The sequence below is a fragment of the Oncorhynchus gorbuscha genome, linkage group LG05 (genome assembly GCF_021184085.1).
Source record: "Oncorhynchus gorbuscha isolate QuinsamMale2020 ecotype Even-year linkage group LG05, OgorEven_v1.0, whole genome shotgun sequence".
Lineage (NCBI taxonomy): Eukaryota > Metazoa > Chordata > Actinopteri > Salmoniformes > Salmonidae > Oncorhynchus > Oncorhynchus gorbuscha.
In genome coordinates this window covers 70,097,869-70,117,643 of record NC_060177.1, presented here as the reverse complement: position 1 = coordinate 70,117,643, position 19,775 = coordinate 70,097,869, and the positions used below count along the sequence as shown (strand labels likewise).

The following is a 19,775-nucleotide window of genomic DNA, read 5'->3' as shown; positions in this document are numbered from 1 at the left end:
AGAGACTAGCATGGTGTTGAAGATACTGAGTGAGGTTGAAAAGTGGCAGAATTTCCCTTTAAAGACAAAACATATCCTGTTGAATTAGGGTTTAGTCTTTGCTTTTTTAATAGTGGCTGGAGTTCGAACCGATTTCCAGTAAAGATAAGTCAATGCTGTAGGAGGTCGGGGCAGAGAATTCAGGGAACATAACCCTTTGTCCCTTTCTCACTCTGTGTGTGTGTGTGGAGTATTGAGTTTTAGTGAATACCCATTTCCCACACCTTCTTCCTTGCTGACACTGCACTTTCACACAAAGACACTTCCTCTTTCTCCTGACTCACCTCTGCTCCCATGTCAACTTAACCCTGTCCTGACCTCCCTGTGACCTCCAAATCGTTTATCGGTAAAGCCTGCTCTTTTTCTTATCTCATCCCCTTCTGCTTTTTTAGATGGCACATTTCTCTATACATGGCAGTCTACTCGGAGTGAATGTAACATTTAAAAACATGGTGACAGTTTTAGTCCTACAGAGGTCTGCTAGCCAACAGCTCTTTTGGGGTAGCGGTTCTGTTTGTCCACGAGCGTCGGCCTGAGCCAGGAACTACAGAGGTTCACACATCTTTCCATAATAAGGATTGGATGAGCCAGGAACTACAGAGGTTCACACATCTTTCCATAATAAGGATTGGATGAGCCAGGAACTACAGAGGTTCACACATCTTTCCATAATAAGGATTGGATGAGCCAGGAACTACAGAGGTTCACACATCTTTCCATAATAAGGATTGGATGAGCCAGGAACTACAGAGGTTCACACATCTTTCCATAATAAGGATTGGATGAGCCAGGAACTACAGAGGTTCACACATCTTTCCATAATAAGGATTGGATGCACAGCTTGGAGATGAGGGAATTTATAGATCAAATAAATATCGATAAAGTGCTGCAGTAAACAGTCTGCGCAGCACATAGTGCAGACAAAGGCCAACCCTTGTGAATAAGCACTTTTTATCTCGGAACGGGCCTGCAGATAGAAAACTACAACTCCCAGACCCATCTTAACTGAACCTCAGCCAAGAGGCTTGGGAGTTGTAGTTATTTACTCTCACCTGAACTTCTGGTAGGTCTGGGAGATGTAGTTGTTCATGGGGGTCATGTGGGCATTCTCTCCCTCGAACAGCTTGTTGGCGGCGGCGTGCTGCAGCATCTTTGCCACGGAGCCCAGGTTGCGACGCTGGTCAGAGTGGAGCTGACCTCCGGCTGACATGTCTATGATGTCGAAGCCGTCTGGAGCCACTATGGCTGGGTTCATGTAGCGGTAGTACAGCAGGTTCCCTACAATCTGACAGCCGAAACACACACAGTTAAACATAGCTTCATGGCGTCAAAGACCTGTATTAATCAGTACAAACTGAAGTTGCTGAATATTTGCATGGGGACTACAGTGTCAGGGAACACTAAAGGAACTTGATATTACCAAACCAATAACAGCAACATGAACGAAAGGTGTATGAATGGCAAAGGAGAAGACATTCATGAGATGTAATACTTAAGCCTTGTACCTTCAACAACTCATCCTCTGTAGCATCTGGGAACTTTTCATGAAGGGAATTTTTCAGGACCTTTGCAACGTACCTCATGCCATAGCTACATGCACAACAACAAAATACATGGACAAGATGTGAAACCAGCATGCATTAAAAACACACAACATGCACAAATGATGGGGCGCATCAACATAAAATGCAGGGGACCATGACCATTTCAGAAAATAAGGGCTGTATTTTGGTCTGTTGTATAAAATAACACTGTGATGCTCCCCTGTGGAGTATACTAAGCACTGCAGAGTGGGGATTCAACAGTTGTCTAAACCAGTAGCTATGTAACATGGATGGGTTGTAACTCTCTGGCCTCTCTAAGCACTGTTTTGTCTACCCTTCCACTAACACACCACTGGGGTTGCCTCCCAAATGGAACACTATGACCTTTGTAGTTCACGACTTTTGACCAGGGCAGGAAAGGAAAAAGGACGCATTTTTGAATAATTCCAACCAGGCCTTAGACTTACGGGATGTTGTCCAGTGACGACACGATGGAGTTGAGCACTTTGTCTGTGGCTGTCCGCAGCGCCCGACTGGAGGACTCCAGCTTGGCACGTACTTCCTCGTGTGACATGGCCTGGTCCGGGGTCACCTCGTAAGGCAGTTTACTGAGAGAGGTAGGCCAACATTGAGGTCAGTGTATGTTTGTGTGAGTGTACGCATGTTGTCTGTGTGTGTCTGTGTGTGTGTGTGTGTGTGTGTGTGTGTGTGTGTGTGTGTGTGTGTGTGTGTGTGTGTGTGTGTGTGTGTGTGTGTGTGTGTGTGTGTGTGTGTGTGTGTGTGTGTGTGTGTGTGTGTGTGTGTGTGTGTGTGTGTGTGTGTGTGTGTGTGTGTGTGTGTGTGTGTGTGTGTGTGTGTGTGTAGTGGTGGAAAAAGTATGCAATTTTCATACTTGAGTAAAAGTTTAGATACCTTAATAGAAAGTTACTCAAGTAAAAGTCACCCAGTAAAATACTACTTGAGTAAAAGTCTAAAAGTATTTGGTTTAAAATATACTTCAGTATCAAAAGTACATTGAATTATTAAAATATACTTAAGTATCAAAAGTAAAAGTATAAATCATTTAAAATTCCTTACATTCAGCAAAGTGGACGGACCATGCTCTTGTTTTTTTTTAAATGTATGGATAGAAAGGGGCACACTCCAACACTCGTGTTCAACCACGCGTTCTCTTGATAAGTGTGTGAATTTCACAACTTTCTTGTTCTGCTAAGCAGTACTTTGGGTTGTCAGGGAAAATGTGTGGTGTAAAAGTTGGCAAAAATATAAATAGTAAAGTACAGATACCCCAAAAAACAACTAAAGTAGTACTTTAAAGTATTTTTCCACCACTGTCTGTGTGTGTGCCCCACCTGGCCTCTCCAGTGTTGGTCTCCAGCTGGTTGACCCAAGCCTTGTACACTTCCACAGGGTTGGTGTTGATGCCCAGGCCCTTGTCCTCGATGATCTCCTTGACCACAGGTGCCAGCAGCTGCCTCAGCGTGTTGTGACCACGGGCTCCACGGTTGAAGCTCACCACCATCTTGATGACCGTGGGGTTCCCAGTCACGATGTCCTGGATCTGATCCACCTTGGACCTGAGGGAGAGCAAGAGAGACATTTTATCATGCAACCATATTATTCCTTTATATTCATGAAAAATCAGACAACTTATATATAATACTGTATATGATTGGAGAGGATCCTTGAGTTATGAAGTAGGAGGGAACGTGGATTACTGTCTGTTGCACTCAACAGTGATTCTGTACATCGTTGCCTTATCATGAGTGCAAAGAAATAATGGCACCCAGGCTAGACCACCTGTAGTAACTGTATAAGGGAGGTGTACGATTTGGGACAGGTGAAGTTCCACTCACTTGATCTCCTCCTCCAGTGCGGTCTTGAAGAGTTTGAGCAGCAGGTACTCCTCTCTCTGGTTGGAGGCATAGTTATACAGGGTGAAGATCACTGTGTCCATGAACTTAGTAGACTTGTTCTGGGGCATCTGGAAGATTAACTTGGCCAGGTACGAAGGGTTGGTCTGTGGAGAGGAGATGAGATCGAGGTAAAAGAGTGTGTGTGTGTGTGTGTGTGTGTGTGTGTGTGTGTGTGTGTGTGTGTGTGTGTGTGTGTGTGTGTGTGTGTGTGTGTGTGTGTGTGTGTGTGTGTGTGTGTGTGTGTGTGTCTTAGTGTGTTCTGTGTTTCGAACTCACCTGCAGCAGGTAGAAGAGGTGCTGGTAAGCCTCTAGTTTCTTCCTCTTGTCTTTGCTCAGTGCCTTGATGCCCTGCCTGTCCCCTGCAGCCAGCTCTTCTTTACTCTTCTTCACCGTCAGCTTCTTACTATGGGAAACCACATCCTGGGAAGATGGACAGTAGGCAGCATGAAAAAAGCCCTGATCACCTATCCAGTTGTGTTGATCAGTGATAACTTTAAGAAAGACAGGGAAGAGGAATGCATTATTCAAGTATCTGAGCAGGCCTATGACTATTGTAGACTAAGCGCTATCTCCAGAAACAGTTGTTATCAGCAGCTTAAGGGGAATGGCTCTGGGAACTGTAGCAGGACTGTTGTGAATAAGCATAGTTTCTCAGTTGTGTTGAAAAGCATTGTTTTGTCAGTCATGTTCCCTCTGTGTGTAAAACGTCACCTGTAGGGTGATCCTGTTCTTGACCAGCAGGCCAATCTTAATGTCCATCAGGTTGAGGTCTTTCTCCATCTGCTGATTGGAGCGAATCTTAGTGACCACTTCCTCCCTAAGCCGTGTCACTTCCTGTTCTTCCAGTAGGTCCAGACTGCTCTGCTCCAGCAGGTGTACAAACTTACGCACCACCGACAGAGGAGGGTCCTGAGCCCCGGCTACAGGGCAGACACACAAAGAGAAAGACGGACACAGACAGACATAAAAACATTAAAATAAACAAAATAACATTGCAATTGTATCAGAGAGGTTCAGGTAGTTCCTTCTCTGTCTGAAACTGTGACTTCTTTAAAAATGTGTGACGTATTAAATGCTGTCTGAACTCACTGAGTGTTCTGTAGTCGTCTCTGGCTTTGTTAGCCTTGAGGAAAGCCTGGATCTTCACTATGTCTTTCTCCTGAACATACAAACAAGACAGAAGGTAATCAAGCTTCAACAAATATCACTGATGAATAATATGATATAATATGAATACATTACATAACTCCTCATTTGTAATGTAGGTGCTTTGTTACTCACATGGTCTTTGAAATACTGCAGTCTTTGAGAGTATTTACTTTTGGCTCGCCACATTTTAACGAACGACTGAAGCTGGACCAGGAAGAATACAACAATGTCAGCAACGGATAACTGTTTTAATTTGAGATGACCCTCCTGAAAATTGACACTTGCTTTCTCACCATTTCAAACTAATGTTATCTCTTTCCAATAAGGCTCACAGCCCCAAAACTCATTACCTTGACGACAGTCCCCACGTTGCTTTGTAGCACATTCATTCTGTCTTTGTACATCTTCCTCTGTTTATAGCCCTTCCAGGAGGCCTATATATAAACATGAGGAAATCAAACCCAGAACCAGCTCTGTCCATGTGTGTTTACAGTATTTGTGAGGAAACTAAAAAAGCGGTACGTGAATATTAACTGTAGATATTACATTTGTGTTTGACTTCATAAACCGGTCGGTGTAGAACATGACACAGTATAGTACCTGTAGTCGGACCACGTGTGGTTCTTGTTGGCGTAGGAAATCCAGTCTCTGGGCGTGAGCTCTCCTCACCAGGTAACCTCTAACCCGAGCCTGTAGCTGAGTTACTAGGGCCTCGTTGGCCAACCATAACTGCTCCCTGTTATACTCCGCTGTCACACTTCCAACCACACTCTGACCAGGGGACACACACATGAATAGTCTTCCAGTGTTGTTATACATTATACATGACTTATAACATGTTACGTGGTCGATGGTGAAGTGTAATTTAGTATGAGAATGTTATTTGTAAATTGTCCCAACATTTTAAGTAACATATTTTCATCAATTCTAATGTAGAAAGGTATTTCTCCAACATACAAGCAGGTGTGTATGTACCTGTATTTCCTCTCTGCGGAGCTGTGTGCTGTTGTGTGTGAAGTCCTCTGGCTCCTCCCAGGTCCCCTCTCTGTTCTCCAGGTTGTAGTAGTAGTCATAACCTCCCTTGATCTGGTGTTTCACCCACACACTGTCACTGCTGCCTGCTAGAGGAAACAACATGTCATACACTTCGAGAGGAATCCTGAATAGGGATGAATCCTAACCTGAGACCATCCTAATCTCAGCATTTGACATTACACGTTAAGACAAGTTGGGAGGATAATGTATTGAATTGTGTGAGAGAAAGTGTCTTGACGAGAGAACAAACATCCATAAATGCTTCTTTAGTCTATTACAGTGTAGGTGTACAAATGAGTTATAAACTGATTTATAAAGCAGATTGTATGCCAGGTTACCAGTAGTAACGTTGAGGTCCTGGCGCTGGCCCAGCTGTGTCTGGTAGGTGTCTGCACACTCAGACAGAACCCCTCTCAGCCCTGGCAGGGGTGATTGGAGGGCCTGCAGGGTCATTTGGGAGTCTCCCGCCGCCACCTCCCTGTTGATGTCTGCCACTGCTCCAGCCACTGCCACAGATGAAACACACAAAGGAACAGTTATGACATTTTACATTTTGGTCATTTAATCAGACACTCATATCCAGTGGCTGGAGTTAAGACATTTGAATGGTGAAGAACTTCTAAGATATTATTTGTTGATGGTTTAGAGCATGTGGTTGTGAGTGGGTATGGTGGGCCTACATGTGAGAGCCTCCTCTTCATCTTGGTTGGCTGTGTGTATGCCTTCTTGGATCTGATTGAGCCACAGCACAGCAGACTCATCCCCTGAGCTCTGGAGTCACAGACACATACTGAGTCAATCTCTGCTTTTCAGAGTGGTAGACCACACAAACAAAAACAAACAATGCAATGCCAAATTCTAGCTTGAGATGTCCACATATAATTAGAACTTTGCTGTAATTTTAGCGCTCGAGTTAGGACCACAAATCTCAAGTTAGGATTGAGCCCTAAATGAATGTTATTTTTCCAAACACTATCCAAGACAGCACATGTACAGTTGGCATTCCAAAGCAACAGCTAAATACATCATACCTGGGTCCAAATACAAAATCATTTTAAATGACACGTTTGGAGGGTACTACCATTTTAAATAGTTTGAGCACTTCAGGCCAAATGGACAGGGTCTTTCTATTGGTTTATTAAGCCAGGCAAGCTCAAACAGGCACAGATAAATTATTTGTAAAGATTGTTCAAGTATTTGAAGCTCAGGTATGAAGCATATTAACAGCTAGGAAAACAGCTCCAGCATGAACAAGAGGCTCTACCATTTCCTCTGTGTCCAGAGGTAAGACCTGATGGAAAATGTTACAACACAGATTGTTATTTAGTGGCCAAAACATCTTCAGCTCGGTCCACAACATTGGTCATGGGGGCTCAAACACCACCTAAAATAGCAGAAAAACCTCACTGAACGTTTATTCTCCCTAACCACAAAAAAGGCAGGCAGGAAGGAAGGAAGTCAAGGGAAAACATGCCCCTTTGGTTTCTGCCATGAAGTGGATCTGATTTTGACCTGAGAATTACCCACTGACCGTACAGTATCTGAATAGCTTTAGGACATGCAGTCAATATTGTTACTGTAACATTAGGCTAGTCAGTTTCTATTAGTCAAGAAGATCTTCAGTCACAGAAACTTGCACAATAAACCCATAACATTGAAACAGCCAAAGGTCTTCCTGAGAATGGCATAATAGGACACTAAGGGGAAAAACCAAAGTGAGAAATGGACAAACTGTAAACTATTAGGGTGTTGCAACGAATGTCTCCTCCCACTACAACGAATCAGCAAATAGCTGCTGATAAAGAGAACAGGAATTCAGTTTCAGGCCTGGACATGAAAAAAATACACACACAAAATGCATACAGCCTGATGGTTCAGTGTTCACACTATCGGAGTGTGGACAGTACAGTAGCCTGTCTGACCATGTGAACCAGCAGTCTGGATGGCCAGTTGATCCTGCTAGTGGTTGATCCTGCTAGTGGACAACTAGACTATAGCAGGTCTACTGAAGAACCAGAGGACTGAGTTGGAATAATAACGTGGAGGAGATAGGAGAAAGACATGGCAAACCTACTATCTGGGATACTCTTCTGTCTGTTGGTAGGACTCTCTCTCCAGGACAATGGTAAGTCACTTTCTTTTTACATGTCTCATTAGGATTTTATAGAACCTCTAAGAACCTTAACCTTGGAATTTCATATTACATTTGGTACTTTTTATCTACTTGGTAATGCTGTTTATTGTTAGTTCTTTAAGCTGGGTTGAACAGGTCCATTTCCCCTCAAACAGGAAAAAAAGACATGTTTTGTCTAACCAAATGTTATGCCAGAAAGTGTTCAGCTTGACAACATACACACGGAGATTCACTCTTCCCCCAGTACACTGTCACATTTGGTCACATGTATGATGAAGCCTAAATCATCATACATGTTTTAAACAGAATTTTCAGATAACCAACTTTAAAACGACATTCCCATTTTATACTGTGTTTCATGACTATGTATGCAAAGTATAAAACCTCTTATGTGAATTAAAATCTATGGAAATATTCTTCCCCCTATTTTACCACAAACAGAGAAGAAACTCAAGACAAAAAGAACGGTCCCAGATGTGTTGAAACCAAAGACGTTCAAAGGCAGGGAATACCAGTCCAACTGTACAGCTGAGACAGGGCCCCCCAGCCTGGTCCCTCTGTCCCCTGGGCTGGATGTGAGGCTGGAGGACCCTGCAGCAGCCTACACCACGGGGCTCCTCAGCACCAGGCTCATCCCCTCAGCCTATCTCCTGGCCATGGCAGTGGGCATCCCCTCTAACGCTTTCATCCTGGCCTTCCTGAGGCTCCGGGCCAGGTCCTACTCCATGGCTGTCCTCTACCTGAGCTTGGCCCTCTCCGACCTGCTCCTTCTGCTCTCCCTGGCCCTCCGCATCCACTACCACCTCAACGGAAACAACTGGGTGTTCGGCGAGGTGGCCTGTCGCATCGTCACCGCCTGTTTCTACTGCAACGTCTACTGCTCTGCCCACACCATCGCGTGCATCAGCCTCAAGCGCTACCTGGCTGTGGTGAGGCCCTTCCTCTACAGTCGGCTGCCCAAGAAGGCCTGGACGCTGGGGGCAAGCCTGGGCATGTGGGGCCTGTTTGGAGCAGCTGTGGTACCAGAGCTCCTGGTGAGGCAGAGCTTCTTGCTGCCCCGTATGGGCCTCATCACCTGCCATGACATACTGCCCCTGGAGGAGGATTCCCATGCCCTGCTGGTGCCCTACAGGCTGACACTGGTCTGCTTAGGGTTCCTCGTGCCATTTGTGACCTGTGCCTGGACCCATGTGGCGGTGGTGTGGCACCTGGTTCGCTCAGGCCTCGACTGGACACCCTTCATCAGGGTCAGTACACTGGTCTTCCTCATCTTTACTGTGTGTTTCGCTCCCAGTGGCATCCTCCATATTGCCCACTATGTGAGGCTGTCCACCAGTGGAGAGGACGGGATGTATGTTTACACCAGCGCTGCAGTGTGTCTGTGCTGTTTCCACAGCTGTCTGGACCCATTCCTGTGTGTGCTCATGTCCAGGACAACCGCCTCCAGACTACGCTTTGCTTCGCTCAGAAGGACACCTCAGAGACTTGCTGTTCCGGTGTAGAGACTCTCTCTCTGTGTGTGTGTGTGTGTGTGTGTGTGTGTGTGTGTGTGTGTGTGTGTGTGTGTGTGTGTGTGTGTGTGTGTGTGTGTGTGTGTGTGTGTGTGTGTGTGTGTGTGTGTGTGTGTGTGTGTGAGAGAAAGAAGGCCGATTTAAAGCAATGCTATTCGAGTGATAGACTGCTGCAGAGTTTTAAAACAGCTGCAAAATAATAATAATTTACAATTAAAAAACAAGGTGACCCTCAAAAGCCAGATGGAGTTGGGTAAATTAGACACGCATTCGGTCTTTATATTACTGTGGTATAGGTTATGCTGCAGCAAACGCAGGCCTACCTGTCACAAGAAAGAAAAAAAAATAGTGACCATAATGAGATGATAGGTCTACTTGCATTGTGTACTGCACTCCATACTGAGATGGGTCTGTCCCCACCCTAAGAGTTGATTCATCATGCAGAGGTTGTAGTGAAGCCAGATGTAGACATTGCATACAATTTAACAGTTCCATTTCAGACTATGCTATTCATAAAAATATTTTATTATAATTTACCGGTTTCTCGCAGTTATTTATCCTGGGAAAAGAGTTGTTTTGGGTGGGAAATCCCGGTAAATGGGTTCCGCCATTCTTATGACTGACTGCATTTCACACTACTTCTGGATTATAATTGGACTGTAAAGCTTGTATGAATGTCCTGCTTAATATAATGTTTGTGTCATCATCACAAAAATGGCACTTTGGCTAGCTTTGGTACAGTCTATGTCAATCAGTGTTAATATTCTAGTTAATAACCTCTACAGGATCGGTATCCCTATACTGGGATGGTTGCTGCTAACGTGCAATAACGTGACTAGAATGACATTGTAAGCAACAGCCAACTTTCCAGGACATACAGTGCCTTGCAGAAGTATTCATCCCCTTGGCATTTTTCCTATTTTGTTGCATTACAACCTGCAATTTAAATGGATTTGTATTTTTTTTTTTCTCGATTTCATGTAATGGACATAAACAAAATACTCCAAATTATGAAAGTGAAATGAAAAAAATAACTGGTTTCAAAAATTTTAAAAAGAAAATTAAAATTGGTGTGTGCATATGTATTCACCCCCTTTGCCACGAATCCCCTAAATAAGATCTGGTGCAAAGAATTACCGTCAGAAGTCACGTAATTAGTTAAATAAAGTCCACCTGTGTGCTTTGCAAGTGTAAATCCTATCAGCATATCGATTGCGCAACCAGGGCTGGCAAAACCCTAGATCATTGCTATTCTAACTTCCGTGACACATATAAGGCCCTCCCCTGCCCTCCATTTGGAAAAGCTGACCACGACTCCATTTTGTTGTTTCCAACCTATAGACAGAAACTAAAACAGGAAGCTCCCGCGCTCAGGTCTGTTCAATGGTGGTCTGACCAATCGGATTCCACGCTTCAAGATCGCTTCGATCACGTGGACTGGGAAATGGTCCGCATTGATGAATACGCTGATTCGGTGAGCGGGTTTATTAGCAAGTGCATCGGCGATGTCATACCCACAGCTTGTATTAAAACATTCCCAAACCAGAAACTGTGGATTGATTGCAGCATTCGCACAAAACTGAAAGCGTGAACCACTGCTTTTAATCAGGGCAAGGTGACCGGAAACATGACCGAATACAAACAGTGTAGCTATTCCATCCGCAAGGCAATCAAACAAGCTAAGCGTCAGTATAGAGAGAAAGTAGAGGCGCAATTCAACGGCTCAGACATGAGAGGTATGTGGCAGGGTCTACAGTCAATCACGTACTATAAAAGGAAAATCAGCCCCGTCGCAGACCAGGATGTCTTGCTCCAAGACAGACTAAACAACTTCTTTGCTCGCACTGAGGACGATACAGTGACACTGACACGGCCCGCTACCAAAACCTGTGGGCTCTCCTTCACTGCAGCCGACGTGAGCAAAACATTTAAACGTGTCAACCCTCGCAAGGCTGCAGGCCCAGACGGCATCCCCAGCCGCGTCCTCAGAGCATGCGCAGACCAGCCGGCTGGTGCGTTTACAGACATATTAAATTCAAATCTTATCCCAGTTTGCTGTTCCCACATGCTTCAAGAGGGCCTCCATTGTTCCTGTTCTCAAGAAAGCTAAGGTAACTGATCTAAATGACTACTGCCCTGTAGCACTCACTTCCGTCATCATGAAGTGCTTTGAGAGACTAGTCAAGCACCATATCACCTCCACCTTACCTGACACCCTAGACCCACTCCAATTTGCTTACCGCCCAAATAGGTCCACAGACGATGCAATCGCAACCACACAGCCCTAACGCATCTGGACAAGAGGAATACCTATGTGAGAATGCTGTTCATTGACTGCAGCTCAGCATTTAACACCATAGTACCCTCCAAACGTGTCATCAAGCTTGAGACCCTGGGTCTCAACCCCGCCCTGTGCAACTGGGTCCTGGACTTCCTGACGGGCCGCCCCCAGGTGGTGAGGGTAGGCAACAACATCTCCACCCCGCTGATCCACAACACTGGGGCCCCACAAGGGTTCTCAGCCCTGTCCTGTACTCCCTGTTCACCCACGACTGCGTGGCCATGCACGCCTCCAACTCAATCATCAAGTTTGCAGACGACACTACAGTGGTAGGCTTGATTAACAACAACGACGAGACGGCCTACAGGGAGGAGGTGAGGGCCCTCGGAGTGTAGTGTCAGGAAAATGACCTCACACAACGTCAACAAAACAAAAAGGAGATGATCGTGGACCTCAGGAAACAGCAGAGGGAGCAGCCCCCCTATCCACATCGACGGGACAGGAGTGGAGAGGGTAGAAAGTTAAGTTCCTCGGCATACACATCACGGACAAACTGAAATGGTCCAACCACACAGACAGGGTGGTGAAGAAGGCGCAGCAGTGCCTCTTCAACCTCAGGAGGCTGAAGAAATTCAGCTGGTCACCAAAAACACTCACAAACTTTTACAGATGCACAATCGAGAGCATCCTGTCGGGCTGTAACACCGCCTGGTACGTCAACTGCACCGCTCTCCAGAGGGTAGTGAGGTCTGCACAACGCATCACCGGGGGCAAACTACCTGCCCTCCAGGACACCTACACCACCCGATGTCACAGGAAGGCCAAAAAGATCATCAAGGACAACAACCCCCCGAGCCACTGCCTGTTCACCCCGCTATCATCCAGAAGGCGAGGTCAGTACAGTTGCATCAAAGCAGGGACCGAGAGACTGAAAAACAGCCTCTATCTCAAGGCCATCAGACTGTTAAACAGCCATCACTAACATTGAGTGGCTGCTGCCAACATACTAACTCAACTCCAGCCACTTTAATAATGGAAAAATTGATGTAATAAATGTATCACTAGCCACTTTAAACAATGCCACTTCATATGTTTACATACCCTACATTACTCATCTCATATGTATATACTGTTCTCTATACCATCCACTGCATCTTGCCTATGCCGTTATATACCATCACTCATTCATATATATTTTTTTTATGTACATATTCTTATTCATTCCTTTACAATTGTGTGTATAAGGTAGTTGTGAAATTGTTAGGTTAGATTATTTGTTGTATATTACTGCATTGTCGGAAATAGAAGCACAAGCATTTCGCTACACTCGCATAAACATCTGCTAACCATGTGTATGTGACAAATTAAATTTGATAAATAGCCTCTACAATCTACGTAAACATATTTTTTCTTTCTTGGAAAGCTGTAAGTGTTATAATATGATACAGTACTTGTTGCTCTAAGTCCTATCATCAACTGATTTGAGCCAGTGTATGGCTGTGGATTAACTGCATGGAATGGAATGTTGGCAGATCATTTAAAAAATGTGTGGAATCACTACACTTAAACTGTCTGGCTGGCTAGCTAACAAACATACTGTGCAGATAATCTTAAAAAGCATTGTTTTCCACAATATCTTATCACAGCACTGGCTGACTGATGGCTTACCAACTGCCTTACCAAAATCGCTGACCATTTATACCGTCATAGAAGGTTTCATGTCCATTCTAGTATTGATGGTTTCATTTGTGTACTTCATCAGCAAGGATGTCCTGAAAAGCCAGCTGGCGGCAACAGTGATGACAAAAACAATTCTCCCAGAGGATGTTAAGAAACCAGACAGTGTTGGAGCCAAAAAGGACATGACTACTTCAAAGTTACCTTCATGTACTGTTATGTCTTGTTCACAATGACAACTTGAAAATAATACCCTTTCAGTACACATGAAGTGTATTCATGTGGGCCTATTCCCATACATTCATTTGTTAATTAATTCTCATTTTACTGAATATTTAAAATGGTCCATATTGATAGAAGGAGCAGGGTTTAGATAAAGGTGAGGGCTGGTTCATACCTGTGCTCCAGACAGACCTGTTATAGCATGCTCCCATTAATCAGTGACCATCTCATTCATGTCTCCGGCCCTCCCTCTTATTAAGTCTAGGTTACAGATCTAGTGTGCGTCCCAAATGGCACCATATTCCCTATATAGTGTGCTACTTTTGACCAGAGCACTGGGCGCTGTTCAAAAGTAACGCACTATATAGTGAATAGGGCAACCTAGATCTGTAAGATCTGATCAACAGCTGTGATCCCGAGCCTCTGAGTAGCACTCTGTCCATGAAATGTATTTCATTCTTGCTAGCTGGAGTCTCAGAGGCTGATGTAACAATTTGATGAACAATATTAATTTGAGGCAAGTCCTGAAGACACCTAGTAAAAAAACTGCGACATAGTGGTATCGTTGATAACAACTAGACTGACCGGAAATTGCCAGACCGATAGGAAGTGTGTTTAGAACGTTCGATCATGGAATGTGCATAAAGCCTAATCATGGGCATGGATTCTATAAGGTGTTGAAAGCATTCCACAGAGATGCTGGCCCATGACTCCAATACTTCCCACAGTTGTGTCAAGTTGGCTGGGTGTCCTTTGGGTGGTAGACCATTCTTGATACACATGTGAAACTGTTGAGTGAAAAACCCAGCAGCATTGCAGTTCTTGACATACAAACCGGTAAGCCTGGCAACTACTCCCATACCCCATTCATCAAAAGGTACTTAAATCTTTTGTCTTGCCCATTCACCCTCTGAGTGGCACACACACACAATCCATGTTTTGTACACTCAGTGTAGGATCTCATAATGGCTGGCAGTACAATACCTTGCAGATGATTAGCTTGGTGTTCTGCAGGACGTCGTGGTAGTGTTTGGCTGTGGCTGGGTTGACTCCCTGCAGTTTGGCCGTGGGCAGGAGCAGGGCAGAGAGGGTCTGGTTAGGGTCATCAGAGCTCAGTGCCTCATTGATCTCAGATATAGCAATAATACCTAGAGGGGGAATGAGACAGACAGCACATGTAGTGAGCTTGACAGTCAGGGTTAGAGTTGAACTGCACCAAGCAGCAGGTGAACAACCATAATGACACTGAACGCAGTACTACTTCATGTACATTTCAGATTTATAGTGTGTGGATTTATTTATTGGAGACTGCAGACTATTCTACCAGCCTTAGTGAAATGGTTGGACTTAGCACCCTATCCCCTATGGGCCCTGGTCTAAATAGGGAATAGGGTTGCATTAGGGATGCAGAGGTTAAGAGGATGTGACCTACGCTCGTGTTCCTCGTGGACCTGCAGATTGACTGTGTCGATGGTCTTCTGAACATCATTCCAGGTGAGGAACTCCAGGCCGCGGGACAGACTGTCGGCTCTGAGGCTGATCAGAGTGTCTGCGTACCTGAGAGACAGAGGGAGAGGGGGATGGATAGTGGTATAGGGGGAAAGTGGAAGAGGAGAGAGTGGGAGGGGAAAGGAGGAGAGAGAGGGGGAGGCCAAGGGAGGTTACATATTCGGCAGACTGACAATTCTAGGTGTTATCTGTGTGCATCTGTGAGAGAGTTTCCTCATGAGTGACATGGTTGTGGGGTTACCTGTGATATGACAGACAGTTGTGGTGTTAGCTACCTGTGCAGGTTGTGATGGCGTTGGTGGTGTTAGCTACCTGTGCAGGTTGTGATGGCGTTGGTGGTGTTAGCTACCTGTGAAGGTTGTGATGGCGTTGGTGGTGTTAGCTACCTGTGAAGGTTGTGATGGCGTTGGTGGTGTTAGCTACCTGTGCAGGTTGTGATGGCGTTGGTGGTGTTAGCTACCTGTGCAGGTTGTGATGGCGTTGGTGGTGTTAGCTACCTGTGAAGGTTGTGATGGCGTTGGTGGTGTTAGCTACCTGTGAAGGTTGTGATGGCATTGGTGGTGTTAGCTACCTGTGAAGGTTGTGATGGCGTTGGTGGTGTTAGCTACCTGTGCAGGTTGTGATGGCGTTGGTGGTGTTAGCTACCTGTGAAGGTTGTGATGGCGTTGGTGGTGTTAGCTACCTGTGCAGGTTGTGATGGTGTTGGTGGTGTTAGCTACCTGTGTTGGTGGTGTTAGCTACCTGTGCAGGTTGTGATGGTGTTGGTGGTGTTAGCTACCTGTGAAGGTTGTGATGGCGTTGGTGGTGTTAGCTACCTGTGAAGGTTGTGATGGCGTTGGTGGTGTTAGCTACCTGTGAAGGTTGTGATGGCGTTGGTGGTGTTAGCTACCTGTGCAGGTTGTGATGGCGTTGGTGGTGTTAGCTACCTGTGAAGGTTGTGATGGCGTTGGTGGTGTTAGCTACCTGTGAAGGTTGTGATGGTGTTGGTGGTGTTAGCTGCCTGTGCAGGTTGTGATGGTGGTGGTGGTGGTGTTAGCTACCTGTGTTGGTGGTGTTAGCTACCTGTGTTGGTGGTGTTAGCTACCCGTGTTGGTGGTGTTAGCTACCCGTGTTGGTGGTGTTAGCTACCCGTGTTGGTGGTGTTAGCTACCCGTGCAGGTTGTGATGGTGTTGGTGGTGTTAGCTACCTGTGATGGTGTTGGTGGTGTTAGCTACCTGTGATGGTGTTGGTGGTGATAGCTACCTGTGATGGTGTTGGTGGTGATAGCTACCTGTGATGGTGGTGTTAGCTACCTGAGGTTGTGATGGCGTGATGGTGGTGTTAGCTACCTGTGCAGGTTGTGATGGCGTTGGTGGTGTTAGCTACCTGTGCAGGTTGTGATGGCGTTGGTGGTGTTAGCTACCTGTGCAGGTTGTGATGGCGTTGGTGGTGTTAGCTACCTGTGCAGATTGTGATGGCATTGGTGGTGTTAGCTACCTGTGCAGATTGTGATGGCATTGGTGGTGTTAGCTGCCTGTGCAGGCTGTGATGGCATTGGTGGTGTTAGCTGCCTGTGCAGGTTGTGATGGTGGTGTTAGCTACCTGTGCAGATTGTGATGGCATTGGTGGTGTTAGCTGCCTGTGCAGATTGTGATGGCATTGGTGGTGTTAGCTGCCTGTGCAGGTTGTGATGGTGGTGTTAGCTACCTGTGCAGGTTGTGATGGTGGTGTTGGTGGTGTTAGCTACCTGTGTTGGTCGTGTTAGCTACCTGTGTTGGTCGTGTTAGCTACCTGTGTTGGTCGTGTTAGCTACCTGTGTTGGTCGTGTTAGCTACCTGTGTTGGTCGTGTTAGCTACCTGTGTTGGTCGTGTTAGCTACCTGTGTTGGTCGTGTTAGCTACCTGTGTTGGTGGTGTTAGCTACCTGTGCAGGTTGTGATGGTGTTGGTGGTGTTAGCTACCTGTGATGGTGTTGGTGGTGTTAGCTACCTGTGATGGTGTTGGTGGTGATAGCTACCTGTGATGGTGGTGTTAGCTACCTGTGCAGGTTGTGATGGCGTTGGTGGTGTTAGCTACCTGTGCAGATTGTGATGGCATTGGTGGTGTTAGCTACCTGTGCAGATTGTGATGGCATTGGTGGTGTTAGCTACCTGTGCAGGTTGTGATGGCATTGGTGGTGTTAGCTACCTGTGCAGATTGTGATGGCATTGGTGGTGTTAGCTACCTGTGCAGATTGTGATGGCATTGGTGGTGTTAGCTACCTGTGCAGGTTGTGATGGCATTGGTGGTGTTAGCTGCCTGTGCAGGTTGTGATGGTGGTGTTAGCTACCTGTGCAGGTTGTGATGGTGGTGTTAGCTACCTGTGCAGATTGTGATGGCATTGGTGGTGTTAGCTGCCTGTGCAGATTGTGATGGCATTGGTGGTGTTAGCTGCCTGTGCAGATTGTGATGGCATTGGTGGTGTTAGCTGCCTGTGCAGGTTGTGATGGTGGTGTTAGCTACCTGTGCAGGTTGTGATGGTGGTGTTGGTGGTGTTAGCTACCTGTGTTGGTGGTGTTAGCTACCTGTGTTGGTGGTGTTAGCTACCTGTGTTGGTGGTGTTAGCTACCTGTGTTGGTGGTGTTAGCTACCTGTGTTGGTGGTGTTTAGCTACCTGTGTTGGTGGTGTTTAGCTACCTGTGTTGGTGGTGTTAGCTACCTGTGTTGGTGGTGTTAGCTACCTGTGCAGGTTGTGATGGTGTTGGTGGTGTTAGCTACCTGTGATGGTGTTGGTGGTGTTAGCTACCTGTGATGGTGGTGTTCGCTACCTGTGCAGGTTGTGATGGTGTTGGTGGTGTTAGCTACCTGTGCAGGTTGTTGTGGTCCATGTTGCTGAAGCCCAGAGGAGAGTCAGAAAGCTGTTCAGTGACAGCCTGGGGTTCCTTGGTGTCCAGAACCTCGTTGAGCACCGCCACCGCAGACAGCATCTCCACTGCAACAGACAGCTCCTCATGCCCCAGGCCTGCCTGTTAGATTCAACCAGAGATTAGTGATCATATACTGGACATACAACCAGATACACTCGCACAACAGTCTGCCCACCGGCCAACCTAGCTCGGGTGTGAAAACCAGCAACCACATCTGTACAACATTATATTGTAGCTTAAAATAAGAAAAGAGTAATGTGTGTGTGTGTCACCTTTGGTCCCTGTATCTGCAGGCTGAACAGTTCGGTCTGGTAGAGGTTGGCAGCAGTCTGGTAGACTATGGGGAGCTGGGCCTCTGGGTTTATCAGCTCCTCTATAGTCTCTGCTGCTACTCCATGACGAATGGCAGAGTTGATCGCTGTAATGGCCTCCAGTTCTGCATGGAAAAAATATCATACAACATTTTCATATTAACTGTACTATAGGGGCAAAGACATACACACACATACATACTTATAGTACCAACACTGAACTTTGAAACACTGGGGAATATTACAAAATGAGAGTGATGGAGGGTGAGGGGTGCTTACTTCGTTTCTCTGCCTCAGCAAAGTCGTTACAGGATATGACCACCCTCTGAATCTCCTCCCTCTCCAGCATCACTGCACCTCCAGCGTCCTGAGGTCCACGGAGAAAGTGTTTGGGTGACAAGTTCAATTCAATAGAAAATTCTGGGTTCTGTAACACTAATGCAACTTGCATCAATGAATTAAGACTGTCATCTTATGCTCTTAAAGGCAAACAAAGTGTGTAGGCATTCTCAATTATTTTTATGGGATACCTTATATCCCCAACTAGGGCTGTTATGGTGACCGTATTATCGCCACACCGGCGGTCTCGAGTCATGACGCAGTCAAATTCCACTAAAGTCACAACAACTAGGCTTCTCCAAGCTCTGATGCTGCTGCTGGTCATTAGTAGCCCATCAAACTTGCTAGCTGCCTTGTACTCAGCACTCTATTGGCCCTCTAATCACTCTGACATCAATGCAAATGTATTCGAAAATCGAATCAAACACTTCATGAGAGCCCATGAGCTCTTGTTGCGCAACATTTCAGAGTTTTGATGGACTCTATTAAAAAGAGGAGGATCCCATCAGCTTTCTATTTGCTAGGCCTACTATATTTATTTCTCAACTTTCCTAATATGAAGCACATTGCTTTGCTTTACAATAGGAGTATAGCCTCCCTGGCTGGCGTGAATAATGAACAATGGGAAAAGTGTCCTCTGTTTGCCATTTAAGTGCAGAGATGACAAGTATTGTTTTTACCCTGCCCTTGTTCCGAGACAGGCGCATGATAATGGTACATTCTAAATCAAAACTTATTTCACACATATACTAAATAATATATGTAAAGACAAGATTAAATCAAGAATAGTCTGACAATATGAATATATATCATTCACAAGTGATAGGCTATATCTTGTGAATGATGCCCAGCTTGTGTGCAGTAAGGCAAGAAACAGAGCATGTCTTTTTTTTGCGAGTTTTTCAAAATTATAGTTGCCTAGCCCATGGACATATATATTTTGATACGGTTTGTATTACAACTAGAGGGGCCAAATAATTTCTTAAAATTAAGTACACTAATCTGCTTTACAACCGGTGTAGAGCCTAACTGGCATACATAAAGCGGCACGTGAGCTTCAAGTTTGGGGAACATGATTTTCACCATAAAAATGCACCTTTATAATAAAGCATTACATGTATAATCGCATTTACAGTCACTTTTGAGAATGTTTTTTTCCCGCTAATTGATTGCATTTTAGAACATTTGCGCTTATAGCTTACCATGTGCACATTGCTGTGCTT

General features: G+C 45.5%; 2 protein-coding genes across 6 annotated transcripts in view; one reads left to right on the top strand and one right to left on the bottom strand.

The window, feature by feature from the left end:
- LOC124036430 (ras GTPase-activating-like protein IQGAP1) overlaps positions 1–19,775 on the bottom strand; it is a 91,571-nt gene that overhangs the window by 19,166 nt on the left and 52,630 nt on the right. Inside the window, exons 11-30 of one of the 4 annotated variants that reach the window (XM_046351011.1) lie at positions 18,493–18,580; positions 18,175–18,338; positions 17,841–18,001; positions 14,941–15,065; positions 14,493–14,656; positions 6,948–6,974; positions 6,364–6,454; positions 6,022–6,189; positions 5,624–5,769; positions 5,249–5,419; positions 4,999–5,082; positions 4,781–4,852; positions 4,589–4,658; positions 4,211–4,419; positions 3,776–3,919; positions 3,440–3,603; positions 2,936–3,160; positions 2,051–2,191; positions 1,545–1,629; positions 1,092–1,324 (exon numbers count right to left, since the gene is read on the bottom strand). In XM_046351011.1, the coding sequence (XP_046206967.1) occupies positions 1,092–1,324; positions 1,545–1,629; positions 2,051–2,191; positions 2,936–3,160; positions 3,440–3,603; positions 3,776–3,919; positions 4,211–4,419; positions 4,589–4,658; positions 4,781–4,852; positions 4,999–5,082; positions 5,249–5,419; positions 5,624–5,769; positions 6,022–6,189; positions 6,364–6,454; positions 6,948–6,974; positions 14,493–14,656; positions 14,941–15,065; positions 17,841–18,001; positions 18,175–18,338; positions 18,493–18,580 (2,732 nt within the window). The remainder of the gene's footprint in view (positions 1–1,091; positions 1,325–1,544; positions 1,630–2,050; positions 2,192–2,935; positions 3,161–3,439; positions 3,604–3,775; positions 3,920–4,210; positions 4,420–4,588; positions 4,659–4,780; positions 4,853–4,998; positions 5,083–5,248; positions 5,420–5,623; positions 5,770–6,021; positions 6,190–6,363; positions 6,455–6,947; positions 6,975–14,492; positions 14,657–14,940; positions 15,066–17,840; positions 18,002–18,174; positions 18,339–18,492; positions 18,581–19,775) is intronic. The other 3 variants (XM_046351012.1, XM_046351013.1, XM_046351014.1) reach the window with 3 other exon arrangements.
- Positions 7,525–10,281, top strand: LOC124036431 (proteinase-activated receptor 3-like). Of its 2 annotated transcripts, XM_046351015.1 has the most exons (3): positions 7,525–7,808; positions 8,259–9,064; positions 9,214–10,281. In XM_046351015.1, exons 1-3 carry the CDS (start codon positions 7,745–7,747, stop codon positions 9,526–9,528), a joined length of 1,185 nt encoding a protein of 394 aa, XP_046206971.1. In that variant the 5' UTR covers positions 7,525–7,744; the 3' UTR covers positions 9,529–10,281. The 2 variants fall into 2 exon arrangements, with proteins under 2 accessions (XP_046206971.1, XP_046206972.1); XM_046351016.1 differs by having other exon boundaries at positions 8,259–9,433.